This window comes from Agelaius phoeniceus, chromosome 4, assembly GCF_051311805.1.
Source record: "Agelaius phoeniceus isolate bAgePho1 chromosome 4, bAgePho1.hap1, whole genome shotgun sequence".
Classification (NCBI taxonomy): Eukaryota; Metazoa; Chordata; class Aves; order Passeriformes; family Icteridae; genus Agelaius; species Agelaius phoeniceus.
Window position 1 is genome coordinate 45,058,462 of NC_135268.1, and position 15,341 is coordinate 45,073,802.

Consider the following 15,341-nt stretch of genomic DNA (forward strand, 5'->3'; position numbering starts at 1 on the left):
GTATTCGAAGTTTAATAAGCTATCTCTTTTTTTGAAATGTATGTTATCACTATTAGAAATATGCTTGTGAATACAGTCAGGTTGTAAACACGAGTAATAAAGCAATATGTCTTCAAAGTCAATTCTCAGAAAAGAAACAGCTTCCATATTACACACATTGTATGTATAAGAAATTGTAATCAGTCACAATCAATCATACACAATCACAGAAATCTCCAGATAATGTAACTCTCAAATATCATTTCAGTTTTGATCACTCTCAGTATTTAGAGAGCATGTTGAGATTCTTGGCTCTCAAGAAATTCTCACAGTCTCAGGTAATACTGCTTAGTATTTTGCTTGAGACGCTTAGAAAAATATTTGCTAAATTCTCAGACACATATTTCAATATTATCTTAAGGACTTTATGCTACTACAAGTATAAAATAACATGCTGCAAACATGGAATTTTAAAGACATGCTTAAAATTTATGCATGTCAGTACTCAGGTCTGCAAAGCCTTAATTTCTGCCTCGTTTTTCAATCCAGTTTCCCTCTGACAATATAGCAATGCCAGTATTTCATGCTCTAGCTCAAAATCATGGTGACCTGATATGAATATTGCCTGCTCCCACAAATAGGAGTACTGCCCTAAAGGCCCAATACCTGCATGACCTTGCTCTGGTGCTTTATGTTCACTTTTCCAAGCATCAAACTGGATAAGGGAACTGCTCTGACTGAGAACTTTTCTATTGGTGGTGTTATTTTTAAGTCAGATAGATGCCTGGGTCTACCCCACGAAAACAATTATTTGTTTCAAAGCCTAGGCCACAGGAGCTTGCAGATTATGGAAAAAGAAAATGCCACCTGTTCCAGCAGCAAGCTCCACCTACTTCAAGTGAAGGAAAACGGTGGGCTTAAAATTATTTTATTCTAAGGAGTAAAAACACCACTTTATTTTGAACTTGGTGGTTTTATCTGAAAGAATCAAACCAACTTATTTCAGCTATTGATCCAACAGGAATGTAAATAAACATAACCAAAGCTTAATATGTATTGGATCACTGGTGCATACACTAAATGCCCAAATAAAAGCAAAGTTTGGCTACAGAAGACTCCAGGCACACAATCAGCAAACTGACAAATAAAACTTTCTTTGGAAATAATATTATTTTTTATCCAAATTTCTTTTCAGAGCTTTATTGCTTCTATTATGCTTAATAATTTATGTATCATACAGAACATTTTCTCTTGTATAAAAGGTGTAATTACTGAGAAGTAACAAATATTCTAATTAAAAAACAGGGCATTTTAAAGTATTACCTCAATTTGCACTTCTTCAGGCATTCATTTAAGAAATTGATCTCAACACATAACAATGAAGTATCTTCTGTTTTCCTCAACATTTGCAAATGATAATGCAGTGAGCCAAGTATGGAAATCCTGGTGACACTACCAATTGCTCTTGATTGATTTATTTCATTATTTCACATTTACGCCCATCTTGGGCAATCTTACTGTAGCAATGGATACAACAGGCACATCTCCAATGAGGACAGGCTGAGAGAGTTGGAATTGTTCAGCCTGAAAGAAGCCAGGGAGACCTTAGAGCATCCTACCAGGACCTATAGGGGGTCTGCAAAAGAGCTGGAGAGGGACTTTTTACATGGACAGGTAGAGATGGGACACGGGAGAATGGCTTTAAACTGAAAGAAGGTTGAGTAAGATTAGATCCTAGGAAGATATTCTGTACTGAGAAGAAAAGAATGGTGGTCAGACTTTGGCACAGGTTGCTCAGAGAAGCTGTGGATGCCCTGGAAGTGTTCCAGGCTAGGTTGGACAGGGCTGTGAGCAACCTGGTCAAGTGGAAACTGTCCCTGTCCATGGCAGAGGAGTTGGGAACTAGATGGATCTTTAAGGTCCCTTCCAAACCATTCTATGATTCTTTGAACAAGACACAGAAAGTAGGTATTGAATACCTCAGGGGAGGCACTGTTGGTGAAGGAGTGAACAAGATTCACTAAGTTCTGATTTCTATTTGAAGTTTCACGAGCTTATCCAGACTGAATCTCTCTGTGATTAGCAAGTATTTTCAAAAACTTTCATGAAAGCACATCTCTCTGACAAACAAATGAAGGTAGATTTTTTTTATGCTACATGTTTACTAATCCTCTTGGCAATCACGCCTACTAATTACTATGATCTTGTCTCATGTTACAATTCTCTGTCTTTTAAAAAACAGACAGGCTCATTTCCATCACACAGAAAGTCACAAATCTCCTAATAGCAGTTTTACCTTAATTATAGGCATTGCTGCTTATGTATGCTTATGTGCAGGTTTACCTGTGCATGTACACTGACCTGCTTTATTAGAAATATAGGGGGGGAAATTCCACAGCTAAAACCAAGAATCTAGCTGGTAGAAAAACTTTCCATCCTTTCAACTTCATAACTCAACAAGTAAACAAAAAGAGGCAAGACTGCTTGTAAGATCTCATGAACAATATATCATCTTTTCCCTATTCTCAAAAAAAATTAAGTTTTAACAGTTGTAAAGAAACAAATTATGGCTTTCATCCTTCTGTACTTCCTTCCTCAAACTCTTGTAACTTGTTACTCCACATTTCAGCCCATCCTCCTGTGCCATACTCTTGCAGAAGGACTGCAGAGAGAACACAGCACCTGTTCTGGGTGTTTAAATCAGATGAAGAGAAAAAATTATCTTAGCCTATATTCCTGCTGATCCCTAACACAGAATTGCATATACACATCCCTAATTCTCCTTTGAGGGATATTTCAATGTCCTTTTTAAAATGGATTTAAAAGATTCAACAATTATATACAAACCACACTTGGACAAAGGAAACAGAGGGAAACATTTTTTATTGAAACAAGGTAAGTAAAAATTAAATTGAAGACCAAGTAGTAATTTGGAAGAATACTTCTCTGAAGGGAGAGTATCATTCTTCAATTGGGTGTGCTGTCGTTGCCAATCTGTGCTACAAACATATTACAAATAGCCTAAAATACCTGTGAAAGGCCTCAAAAGTTTCAAATTTATTATGAAAACGAAAATATGGTGATAATGCTTTCTCACTAATATGTTTCAATGACTTACTATAATTACTAAATCTATTTTCTGCAAGCATTGTATTTAAAGAGGGCCACCTAAAGCTCTACTTGTAATAATACCACCACGTGTGTCACAAAGCAGTAATCCTTTAGATGAGTTTCTGACATTTTTAAGTCAATCAACTTTGAAAGCATTCCTTACAGAGCATCTTCAGAGTGACACTTCACAGAATTTTCTCCTTCTATTCACAGCAAAAACTTGAGCAAAGAAAATCTAGACTTTTTGTCAAGCAAATTCAGTGCTCAAAACCCATTCCCATTTTGGGTTCATCTTTCATGTGCTGTCTCTATCAGTAGAGACAAGTCCAAATGCCCTGAAAATCTGGTGTTCTCACCAAAGGTCTCCATGTACTCCCTGAAGTTCCTTGAAGCACGGGCTAATCTATTTCTGGTCCCATGTCCATGTTCATTTACCAGCTGTCTTACCTCTGGAACATTTCCTTTCAGAATTTGGTAAAACATGAATTAACTGCTATGGCCTTCCAGTGAAACCCATGCAATAACTTCATATTGTCAGAACACAATGCAAGGCCTAGCACAGGGCACATTGTGACACTGAAATAGCTAAAACTTTGCAGTAGTTATGACACTGAATGATCTGAAAATATAAAAAAATGGCAGTAATTTGGGCCAAATTCACTGGGAGTAAAGTGCAGAAGATAAAGCAGTACCTCATTACTATTTTTTTATTAAAAAACACAAAAGAAATGTTGTCAAGTGTGAGTCTTGTGTAATGTTAGGTCAGTAATAAGTAAGTTTTATTCTGTGACAAAAGATCTAGTTTTTTCATAGAGGTAAGCTTAAACATCAGATACATGATTTTTGGCAATTAGAGATTTGATGCCTACAAGCTCTGCAGAAGTAATCTGCAAGAATCCATTGCTGAAACCCAGAGTAATCCTCCAATTACCAGATTCTGAGAATATCCACAAAAAATGAAAAATTTTTTACAGAACAAATTGTTAAAAATATATATTCTGTGTGTGCATGTGAGGCAAAAAGCTCCAAGAGGATCACATAAAATCTCACAACTTTATTCCAAGTCAAATCAGTGTTCTCTTGCTTTGTCCAACTGAGATAAAGGAGAGTTTATTTTAGCTAAAGAAGCCAACGTTTACTACTAAAGATACATTTTGCTTGCAGTCAAAAATATGTTTGCTACAGTAGTTTAATTTATTTCAAGTGAGTAGCTTTCTTTGAATTTTTTGTTTGCAAAGTAATCTGTCTTCCATCAATGAGAATCTGTGCAAATTATTAAAATAAAAAGGTTTTCAAAGCAATGCTGTTTCTAACTTCCTTCGTTTATATTTGACTTCAGGCTTATTTAATATGCTCCCATGTAGATAAAAGTAGCACAATTCTGTTTTCATGCTGGGTGGCCAAAAGGTTAACCGTCAGGTTCCCAGTGTGGGAAAATCCCAAAGTAGACAAAATTGTTTTGATGCTTACTGAAGTTGTATTTCTAGCAGACTACTTAGATGTAGTACAGCCAACAATTCTGTTAGTTGATCCTGCTTCACTCAGATAAGGAATTTATTATATTAAAGTATTTACAAGCATAGGAAGCTGGAATGTGTTTAAAATGCTGCAAAAAGGGCCATGTTCAGCTATAACTCTGGCACAGGAAATCCTTGGGGTAACAGAGTAACTGATATAGCAGTCCTTCTTGCATTGGTTTCACAGGGACCCATTTCACCTATGGCAGTGCTTCAAGAAGCCTTAGTCAGCATGTACATCCAGCCCCATATGTTCATATGTTTCACTGCACACAACACCAAAACACACCAGTAGCTGGATCTGTCCATCCCAAACATGCACTATTCATTTTTAACATCATGAGGAACACAGAAATAAAGTAAAAGGTAAACCTTCCTTGTCCTTCAGCATGGCTCTCACCACAGCTGGCAAGCAGTATCCTTCTCAAAATTATGCTGATCAGGAACTTCAGATGGGATCAGCCAAAGAGCAAATCATCTTCATGCATTTGGGAACTGCCCTATGGCATGAAATGCACAATACTCATGAAATAGCATTTGCTGCAAGTGGCTTTTGGAAAAGTGATGCTTATGCATCTTTTGGAACAGCATCCTCTTTGAGCAGGCAGGAGAGCCTCCCCCCTAGGGGAGCTTCCCTTACTTTTTGGAGGTATAGTTTTGTTCTTCTTTTCACAGAGATGGAAATACATGATGTAATGCACTTAGAAATGTGCTGCTATGAAAACACTTGACCCTTTGATTATTTTCACAAAGTGGGAGTTTGACAGTACTGCTGAGTTACTAGGGAAAACCCCTTTGGAAACACCCAAGCTATATAGCTTTCTTCTCCTGGAAATTAATGTGCCTTCAAGAAATGTGAAGTACACAGCCTGTGTCCATCTCTCCTTGCCCTTCTTTACATTCCAAAATCATCTCGGAAGGAAGTGATTCACAGACCATATCCCCAAAAACTAAAGAGAGGCCTGGAGTTCACTACCTTCACATAATGACAACATGATTACATAGAAGGCTCTTAGGAGGACAAAGATGCATCATTCGTATTTCCAAGACAATTTTAGCAAGTTTTGCTAATGACACTGAACTTCTGGAAGTAAGGAACTGGAAGACAAATATTAACTCCTGTGAGGAACTCTGTCAAAACAACAGTTCTTTCAAACAGATTCTTGCTCTGCATAACCATCTCCTAAACTTTAAAGGAGCTGTCTGCTAGCAGAGCTCTCCCAGTCTTCACCAAAACCTTCAGACACAAAACTAGGAGCTGTGAGTGCAGAATTTTACTTTAGTTCTGAAATGTTCTGTGGCAAAACCCCTGGAATTAAAACTGCCAGCTATTATAGTGTCCAAGACTTCACTCCAAGTAATCATATATGAAGCCCTCAGGTCCAGAGTTATTCTCAGAAAGCATCTGTGAAAGGTAATCCTGTAGGGAACTTAGCTTCATGCTGCTTCTGCAACAAATCTTACTTTCCACCAGAACACCTCAAGTGTTATGCTTGGTCAAGCAAGCATACTTCTGCACTGATCCCATGATCTTTGTCTGATCAAATAGTCTGCCACACCACAGACCCCATGCTGGTGACACATTTCAGAGCTTACTTGACTTTTGGCAAACAGCATTTTCTTACTTATCTGTACATAAACTCACAAATCTGTTGCTCATCAGGTTTCATACTTCAGCAATTTTATAGAACACAGAGACAGATAGGCAGACCGTTTTGACACTTTTGAGATTGTTTCTATACAAGTCTCAAATACATTTTTTTTTTCCAGTTAGTCTCAAATGATGTGCCTCATTTTTGAACTGGTTAAAAAGGTTTCACATCAACATCTGTGTAATCATCACTATTAGTCCTGGAATCTAAAACCCCTTTTAAAATTTCCTGACTTGTAAATCTTGGAAGACAGTAGTAGGATAAAGCAACCAACTATCAAGATATATCTTATACCTTTATACACTTAAATATTCTGTCACTACTGCCAAGCACTATTTCAACTCAGTGACAGAATCTGAAAAGTCAGCTGTAGGGATAGTAACTGGGACTAGCACAACTCTCAAAATACTTTCACAGGCCATATGAACATTATGTGGAAGCAGGTGGCCTGGCAGAAAAGACAGGTGTTCTTTGAGAGTCAATATGTAAATTAAATTAACCCCTGGTTTTTAGTGTTTGGGAGTATCAGAAAACTATTCTGCTGTCCACTGGAGCTGCCTGGATGAAACAAGAAGGCCACTTCACTTACTACACTTTTACAAAAATTCCTCTGAGGAAGTAAAAAAGACATATGGGGGTTCAATACCAGGCATTGTACTGATTTTGGCTGGGATAGTTAACTTCCTTTACAGCAGTTGGTAGGGTGCTATGTTCTGGGTTTGTGACCAAAAGTGTGGATAACACAGAGATGTTTCAGCTGCTGCTGAGCAGTGCTGGCACAGTGTCATGGCTCATCCTGCTTCTGACATTGTCCCACCACTGAGTCATCTGGAGGTGCACAAGAAGCTGGGAGGGGACACAGATGGGACAGCTGACCCCAACTTACCAAAGGGAGATTTCACACCATACAATAATTGTGCTTGCTAACAAAAGCTTTGGGGAAGACAGAGGAAATGGACACACACATTCAGTGCATTTGTCTTCCCAGGTCCCCATTACCTGTAATGGAGCCCTGTTTGCCGGGGGATGGCTGAACACCTGCCTGCCCATGGGAAGCAGTGAATCAATTCCTTGTTTGGCTTTATTTGCATGGCTTATTTTCCTTTGCTTGTGTGGACTTTACTCTGCTTGTTAACTGTCTCTATGTCAACCCACAAATTTTCTCACTTTTACACTTGCAAGTCTCTTTCCCATCCCACTGCTAGAAGATGAGGGAGTGGCTGTGTGGTACCATGTGGTGCCTGCTGGCCAAGGTTAACCACAACACTAGAGGTGAGACAGCTGTAACTACCCTGGGTACCTGAATACTTCACACTGTGATACTGACTTCAGTTTATAACTCTGTTAACCTTTAAAAATGAAATTATCCTTCATCAATTAATGTTTCAGAATGGATTTTTTAAAAAAAATTAACAGAAAATCTATGGCAGGACATAGATTTTCTCCCCAGAACATTTACAAAAATTTTAAGACTCTCAGTCGAGAAAGTTTATACAAGTCCATATATTACAGCTGACTTAAAGGAAAGAATTCCAGGTTTTGCAAGGGCTGGTCCCTTTACTATCAGTATTGGGGACTCTTTTAGTGGTTATTCTGAACCCCAGGGGTGATGCAAGAAACATTTGGTGTAATTGCTTCGACCAGCTGCTGTAGATCTCTACAACAAGACACTGACAGCAGAGACACCACTTCCTGCTTCCAGTCATCTAAGTAAATAGCATTTGGGAAGAGCATGCTGCTAGAGGAATGATTAAGAAAGAAACATGCAAATGAAAATATTAGGATGAAGTAGAAGAGTGTGGCTTGGATGGAGGGAGGAAAAAGAAAAACTATTGCGTGATTTGCTTTGGTGGAAAGAAAAACAGCCTGAGATTGGAAATGAAATTGGGAACTAGGGAAATTTTAGAAACTAGAAAACCCCAAACAGCAATGCCAGATGTATCAGGAATAAGGACCAAAAGCAACTGGAGAGGATTCCAAGATACTTGAGCCTCACCATTCTTTGTGGGTCAGTACCTGATAAAACTGTAAAAATATCCTAGCAAAACATGCATCACAGCTCCATTAAACTCATCTATACAGAAGCTGCAGGTTATAATTCTCCAATGATTGCTCTTAACACACTTGAGAGTAGATCCAAGAGCTCCAACCTTAATCCTAGTAAGACTGACACCTTTATGACTTTTCTTAACAGAATTTTTTACTTTCAAAGTTATCAGACTTTTTAAACTCTTACACACTATTCAAGTTGAAAGCTCAGCACTCAAAATCAGGAATTAAAACGTTACTGCCCCTCAGGCAACACTAATTCAGCCTTCTAACAAAGGAGGTAACAATACAATACCATTGCAGAATACCATGAAGACCATTCAACACAATTTGAACACAATATCTGCATCCATTTTTCCATCTCTGGAGATGTTTTATGCATCTGCAGTGAGAGAGATGGTGCTCATCACAGGTCTAGAGGGCAATTATAAATGGATAACAGATAGAGCTCATGGTTAAACTACTCATGGTAGTTCCCTGCCTAGATTTGCTTTCAAACCATGGTCTTTCCCCACAAGCCATTCTGTGGAACAAGAGTCAATAATAAAAAAAGCACAGGAATCCACGACCTCAGACCAAAAATTTCACAGCTATTTGATCCTCATTTTTAGAGGGCTTTAATTGAAAGGTATTTTTTCAGGAATCCTGAGTACATAGGCATGAAATTGGAAATCAATTCGACCAATGATTCAAAAATAAAACCCAGAAACATAAAACTAATATTCTCAGATGTCAGCCCGGACTTAGTCCACACAATCTGAATGGACATAATTTCAAGTTAATCTTTCAAATTTTCTGCTATGCAAATAGAAAACCAAGCTAATTAAGAGCCCTTTGCCATACAGGAGCAAGGTGTTTCAAGACAGTTACTGCCTACACCTATGTATGCCTATTTTTTAAAAGAAAATTATATATTTTATAATATTTTTATATTATATATAAAAATAACATATATATATATGTTATATATATATATAACATTTTCTAACTATTTTTTAGTTTTACATTAATTAAAATATAAACTTAGATCTTAATTTTCAACCTCAATGCTTTTATAGTGATGTGTATGAAAATTCATAACCATACATCCCAGTAAATTCACTGACTTTCAAAGGTACAGCAGCAGTACTTCCTTTTAAAGAAAACTGACCATTAAGACTGGCTAAGTAAAACAATGTAAAGTTTTGTCAAATCAAAACGCTATGAAAAACTGAAACAGTACTCTGTGCCACAGTAACACACTCCAGACACAGCACCATGAATAACCAAAAATATCAGATTCAACTTCCCGTCATAGGGGATGCCACCAACAGAATCTGCCTTTGAGCTAACAATGCAGGGCAAAAGGGTGAACAACATTCATACCTAGGCACAAGACCTCCACTGCAAAAAGGTAGATCCTGTTCTCAAAGCAGTATGAAATAAACTCGGTATAGAGAAAGCAGGCCCTTTGCACCACTGACTTCCAGTGTTAGCAGATGCCACTCTGACAAACTGCCTAATCACAGCTCTTGACATTTTAAATTAAAAAAAACCCAACCCTACGATTACCATATATTACATCGGCTGCGGTGCAGGAGTTCATCCTTATCAGAGGAAACTTCATTTTCCAGGTGAACATCAACTGTTTCTCGTTACCCCTGGTTACTCAAACCGGTCTTTTCGCTGACTTGGTCGAACTGAACCGTTATTTGTCACAACGCTGTCACTTCTTAGGAAGTTCAGTGTCAACCTTTCACTCTACAGGAAATTTTGTATTAGAAAGGTAACTGTCCTAAGCACAAATCGAAACTCAGGGTTTGCGCTGCCAGGAGCTGTTCCATTTGCAAACCAGCGTTTTCTATTAAAGAAAGACTGGACTAGGACAGCACCGGAGGCGAATCGCAGGGCTCACGCCGCGAGGCGCAGCCAAGTGCCCGCGGCCGCGCTCCGGTGACAGCCCGGTCAGCTCTCCCGATGGCTGACAGCTCCTGCCGGGGCCCTGCCTCGCCTCCCGGCCCGGGGCTGGCTCCACGCAGGGTCACCTCTGCGCCACAGCCCGGGGAGCGCCCTCCCGGAGAGCGGCCCCGGCAGAGCCGGCTCCCCGCGAAGGGGCGCGCACACACCTACCGTCACCGTCTCCTTGGCAGCGGCCGCCACGGGGATGGGGAGCAGCGCCCGGGCCCCGCCCGGCTCGGCGGCTGCAGGCTCCCGGGAGGGCTCCCGCCGCCGCTCGGACAGCCGGTACCCCGCGAACCCGGCGAGAGCCGCCCCCGCCGCCGCCCAGCCCAGCTCCCGCCGCCACCGCCGCGGCCCCGCTGCCCCGGCCCCGCCGCCGCCGCCCCAGAGCCGCCGGGCCGGCGGAGCGCCGGGCGCGGGCCCCAGGCGGCGGCGCCAGCGCAGCAGGGAGCGCAGGGCGGCCATAGCCCCGCTCCGCCCCAGCGCCCGGCGCACCGAGCCCCCGGTGCCGGCAGAAGCCTCGCGAGAAGCGGGGAAGGGGGTGGGGAACCGAGCGGGCCCCGCAGTCCCCGCCCCGCTCCGCGCCGCCGCCGGGCCGCCCGCGGGCGCTGCTCCGCGCTCCCGGAGAGGCGGCGGCAGGCGGCGGGACGGGCTGCGCCAGAGGCGGGGCGCGGCCAAGCTAGCGGAGATGCGAGGCGGGCAGACCCAACGCGGGGATCCGGCACGGAGCTGGATCCGCGCAGTGTGAGCCCAAGTGCCGGGCAGGGTGATGCGGGGGACCTGCCGTGAGCGCGGCAGAGCCGTGCGTGCCCCTCGCTGCCTTCTGCCCGCACGCCGGGGCCGCGTGTGCTCCGCATCGTGCCCAGAGCCTCGCCGCGTTCCTCCACGGCCTTGCTCCCAGGGCAGCGTGCCGCACCGTGCCGCGATGTGTCCTTGCCATGTCAACAGCCTCTCCTCTGGTAAATATTCTTGGCGACAGGTAGCTTCCTTAGCATAACCAAGAGCTCGTTGAAGACCAGTTGTGAAAGTTGAGCATGGTCCTTTGTCCGTGCTTGGTATTGATGGGCAATAAATCTTGTCAGGCATTTCATGTTAGGGCATTCTTCCACGGTACAACCTGCATCACAATCTACATTAACTTGAAACTTTATAAACTGCACACAAACATTTCAAGACACAGCACACCTTATGGCATTTTTCTTTTTTGCAATGGTACAGTCTTAATCTTTTTCTTCTTTACGTAAGTACATTTTACCCAAGTTTCAGCCACTTATCCTTTCTCTCCACCCCTCCCCCCGCCCCCCCAAAATTTAAATTTTTTCTATTATTATGAACAAGATTTTGGAAAATACACAAATGATAACTTGATACCTTTTAAGCCACGCTCACGCATTTTCAGTTTCATTCAGTGGTTATGATATGTGTCAAGGAGTAAGTGTGGGCATCTTTGTCAACTGACAGTCAGTCAGATCATGCAACTGTAAACATGGTCAAGGTTGAATTACCTCACAGCTATGGCTGGAAAGGCGGGTATCTGGGCTGAATGATGGATTTACTGCATTTCTTTCAAAATTTTAGAATACTGCAAGCCAATTCATTCATCAAGTAATTCCCTTGACCTCATTATTCCGAACTGTCAAAAACTATTTTTGGAGTTTGTTTTTTTTTAAATAATCTACTGCTTTATTTTATACTTTATATGTATGACTCCCAAGCAAAATCCTTGTCTGCAAGTCTGAGTTACATCTCTGTACTCAATGACTAAAGGCCAATATGGAGACCAGCATTTATGAGTCAAGGCAATAATAATTTCTGATGCTTAGCATGACTGGAACACAAGTACTTTTCTTGCAAGTACATGACTAAACATCCAGTCTGGAAACTTTTGTAGAATGTGGCTCTTGGATCTTATCAGTTCTAGCTGCCTCATTAGGAGACCTCATTCACCAATACTATTAGCTTTTTCAAATAGTCTACCTTTTTGGTTTGACTGGAAAAGAAACCACTTTTGGTCAGTGTGGTGTCCCAAACTAAACCTGTCAAGAGCTCATCAGTCACCTAAACTGTAGTCATGAACCATGAGTTATCTCCCTGTTCACACTATTTCCCTGAAATTAGCCACATTTTACTGACTTTTCAATAACACCTTTAGGCTAAAATTTCTTTCACTTCAAAAATTCAATTCACATCTGCAACTACTTACACCCAGGTAATTTTAGGCAGAACTCCCCTGGTGAAGTGTTTGCTTAGGAACAAGAGGAAAATTTATTTGTGCAGCAAGTCTAAAAACATACACTGTCTGAACATCTTGTATGCAGAGATTCAGAAAGCATGTCATTTAAATAAATTAATGTTGTTTTAATCCAATGATTCACTTACAGGATTAATAAAAAAGCTGTCAAATGAGGTATTTGAATGTTGATATATGGAAACAGTGTATTCTCACTGGATGTAGCCATGTAAATATGTGCTCATTGCAATAGTTTCTCTGTTCCATTCTGCATATATAGGGGTTATTCATGTGTGTCCACAAAAGCATGGACGGTGAGATCATGAATCTTAAAAAGCTCTATGAATTTTTGTCTTCAATTAAAGAAATAAAACAAAGCATGAAGGTGTAAGAACTTCCTTCCCACCGGAAAAAAAAATCCTTGTTGCTTTTTCCTCATCTGCGTTTCTTAAATAGTTAAATATAAATATACATGTATGTATACATACCTTCTACTGTATCTGTTCAGAAGAGAAAGCTTTCAATGTTTTTAAAATCTGCATGTATTGCATTTTAAAGGTCATCAGCTTATGCCCTAATTTGTACATGGAGCCTTGGAAAGGTTCTATTCCTCACAATGAATTCTGCACAAAAATACACCTTTTTCACTCAGACTTACAGGGCTTAGAAAGGCACTCATTGTAACTTGTGCATGTTCTGCTCACCTTCCTGAAAGCAGAGGACCATATTTTTGTGTCCAAATCTGGGAAGAATCTGAGACTGGCCATGATACATAGGTATCTCCAGCTGGACATATCCCCTTGGTGCTACTCTGTGGTTTTTGTTCCACCAAATCTTTGCTTTCTTATGTATTCATGAACCCTCCCTTCCCAATATTTTATTATATCAGTAAAAATTTATGGCTGGCACAGAACTGTTGTGAAGGAGTTCTACAATTAACAAAGGTGCAATAAATTGTACGACCTAAAGTTTAATAGCTTACAGGAGTTTTTTAGATATGCAGATCGATCTGTCTCTCCATATATGTGCAGACTATCTATGAAAAATTTCAGTCATTACATTCTCCACTCCTTTGGTAGCCACTAGGTTTTGCTTATGACAACATGCTATTCTTAGGCAATATACAGTAATTGTATTGTCTCTAGAAGTCCTAACTACTTGCTATGGAAATAAAAACTTGACCACATATATATTTGTTCAATGACACCGAGAGTGCCGTCTCTAGGAAGTATTCGTAGAGTCGATTAGATTATACTGTATACTTTAAGTTGAATTATGTACTCTTGTAAAAAAACTCTTCAAAATTATTTAACTTCCCATGGTATAGTTTCAGAAGGTGCAAAAAAAAATCTTTAGCGTTATCTTTTCCTGTCACATGGCTAGTGCAAACACACGCACACACAAAATCTTATCTTTTTGTTTCTTTTCTGGTACTTTATAAAACAGCATAACCGGTTTAGTTCCCAGACATTAAAGACTCCACTCAGAAAAGATCAGTGTTATGTATTCCGCTCTACTTTAAATGTTTCCATTATATAACAGGAAAGATTTAGCCATAAGGGTCTTTCAGTGTGTGATTGCTGAAGACTTTTTTTTGCTCAAAATAACCCCAACCCTTCAACCCTTAACTACTGGAGACAGTGAATGTTATCTGAACCGTAGACCCCTCTACTGTTTGTAGGAGTCAAGGGTACTGCTTGGACCCAGGAACAGTATCTGTATGAGAGCATCTTTGGGCTTAGAACAAGATACCTCCTCCATTTAACTGTACCATCCTGCTGCATGTCCTGCAACTCAACAGCTGTGATGAGCAGTTTGATCCTGACCTGTCAGTCATGTCAATAAAAATGCTTGATGTTTGTTTCAAACGTTTTTGGTATATTTGAGTAATCAGTGAACAGGCTATTTGAGAAATAGGTGCCATATAGATTATTCAACTTTGATCTATTTCTTTGATTTAGCACTACAATTAAGTAGATTTGCTTCAAAGAGAAAGCTCATTGGTTGATGTTTTACACTGATGTGATAATGTTTACACAGATGTGCTTTGAAATCTCGATTATGGTGGATTTTTGGGTCCCACCACATGACAGGCTCCTGTTATCTGAAAGGTAAAATAATATAACATCTATCTGTAACTGCCTTCAGAACAGGTCTGCCTGTGCTCTCCTCTGAGGTGATTTATCTGATCATTGTATTTAGCATTAATTTTTTCAGTTTTAAATCCCTCCACAGTAAATCACTTGCTTTAAAGCAGCCTTTTTACAATTCAGGTGCACACAGGGGCAGTACTTAGGACTGCAATGATGAAAAGGTGTCACATTACCTGCTTTAAAGCACCTGCCAATTAATTAGCCCTGTACTCTCCATAGCAAATAAAGGTAAGCAGTCAAATCCATTTGATCTCTCAGATTTAGACTGTGACTGAAAAGACCATGAAGCAAGACGGGAGAACTAATCTCTCATGATTCTCTGCAACTTTTTTGTTTAAATGAAACCTTAAACCACCAAGTGATTCTCTTGAACTTTTGAAAGAATTACCTATGAAAGATCTTTACATTTTATACTCTAAAACCATGTTTTAACATTGGCAAAGAACTGCATATCTTAGATGCTGAGATAGGTCATGTCATTTAAGCCCTAAAATTCATTAGACTTTACAGAAAAGGCAGGAAAGATTGCAAAAGTCAAACTCGTAGATTTAATGCAGTGTTGTTTTAGCATTGGTAAATATGTTTTCCACCAAAATATATTTTCCTGTGTGAACCATTCTACTCTGGGGATGAAAAAAGTGCATATGCTCCTCTGGAACAGGACAACAAAGTCCCAAACCGATTCAAAATACTGTAGAACTACAACAGGGAT

General features: G+C 40.4%; 1 protein-coding gene across 4 annotated transcripts in view; it reads right to left on the minus strand.

Annotated features, from left to right (window-relative positions):
• Window positions 1-10,802, minus strand: part of MICU3 (mitochondrial calcium uptake 3) — a 52,388-nt gene extending 41,586 nt beyond the window's left edge. Inside the window, exon 1 of one of the 4 annotated variants that reach the window (XM_054632857.2) lies at window positions 10,418-10,802. In XM_054632857.2, the coding sequence (XP_054488832.2) occupies window positions 10,418-10,711 (294 nt within the window). In that variant the 5' untranslated portion in view covers window positions 10,712-10,802. The remainder of the gene's footprint in view (window positions 1-10,417) is intronic. The other 3 variants (XM_054632856.2, XM_077177493.1, XM_077177492.1) reach the window with 3 other exon arrangements.
• Between the last annotated feature and the right edge of the window lie 4,539 nt (window positions 10,803-15,341).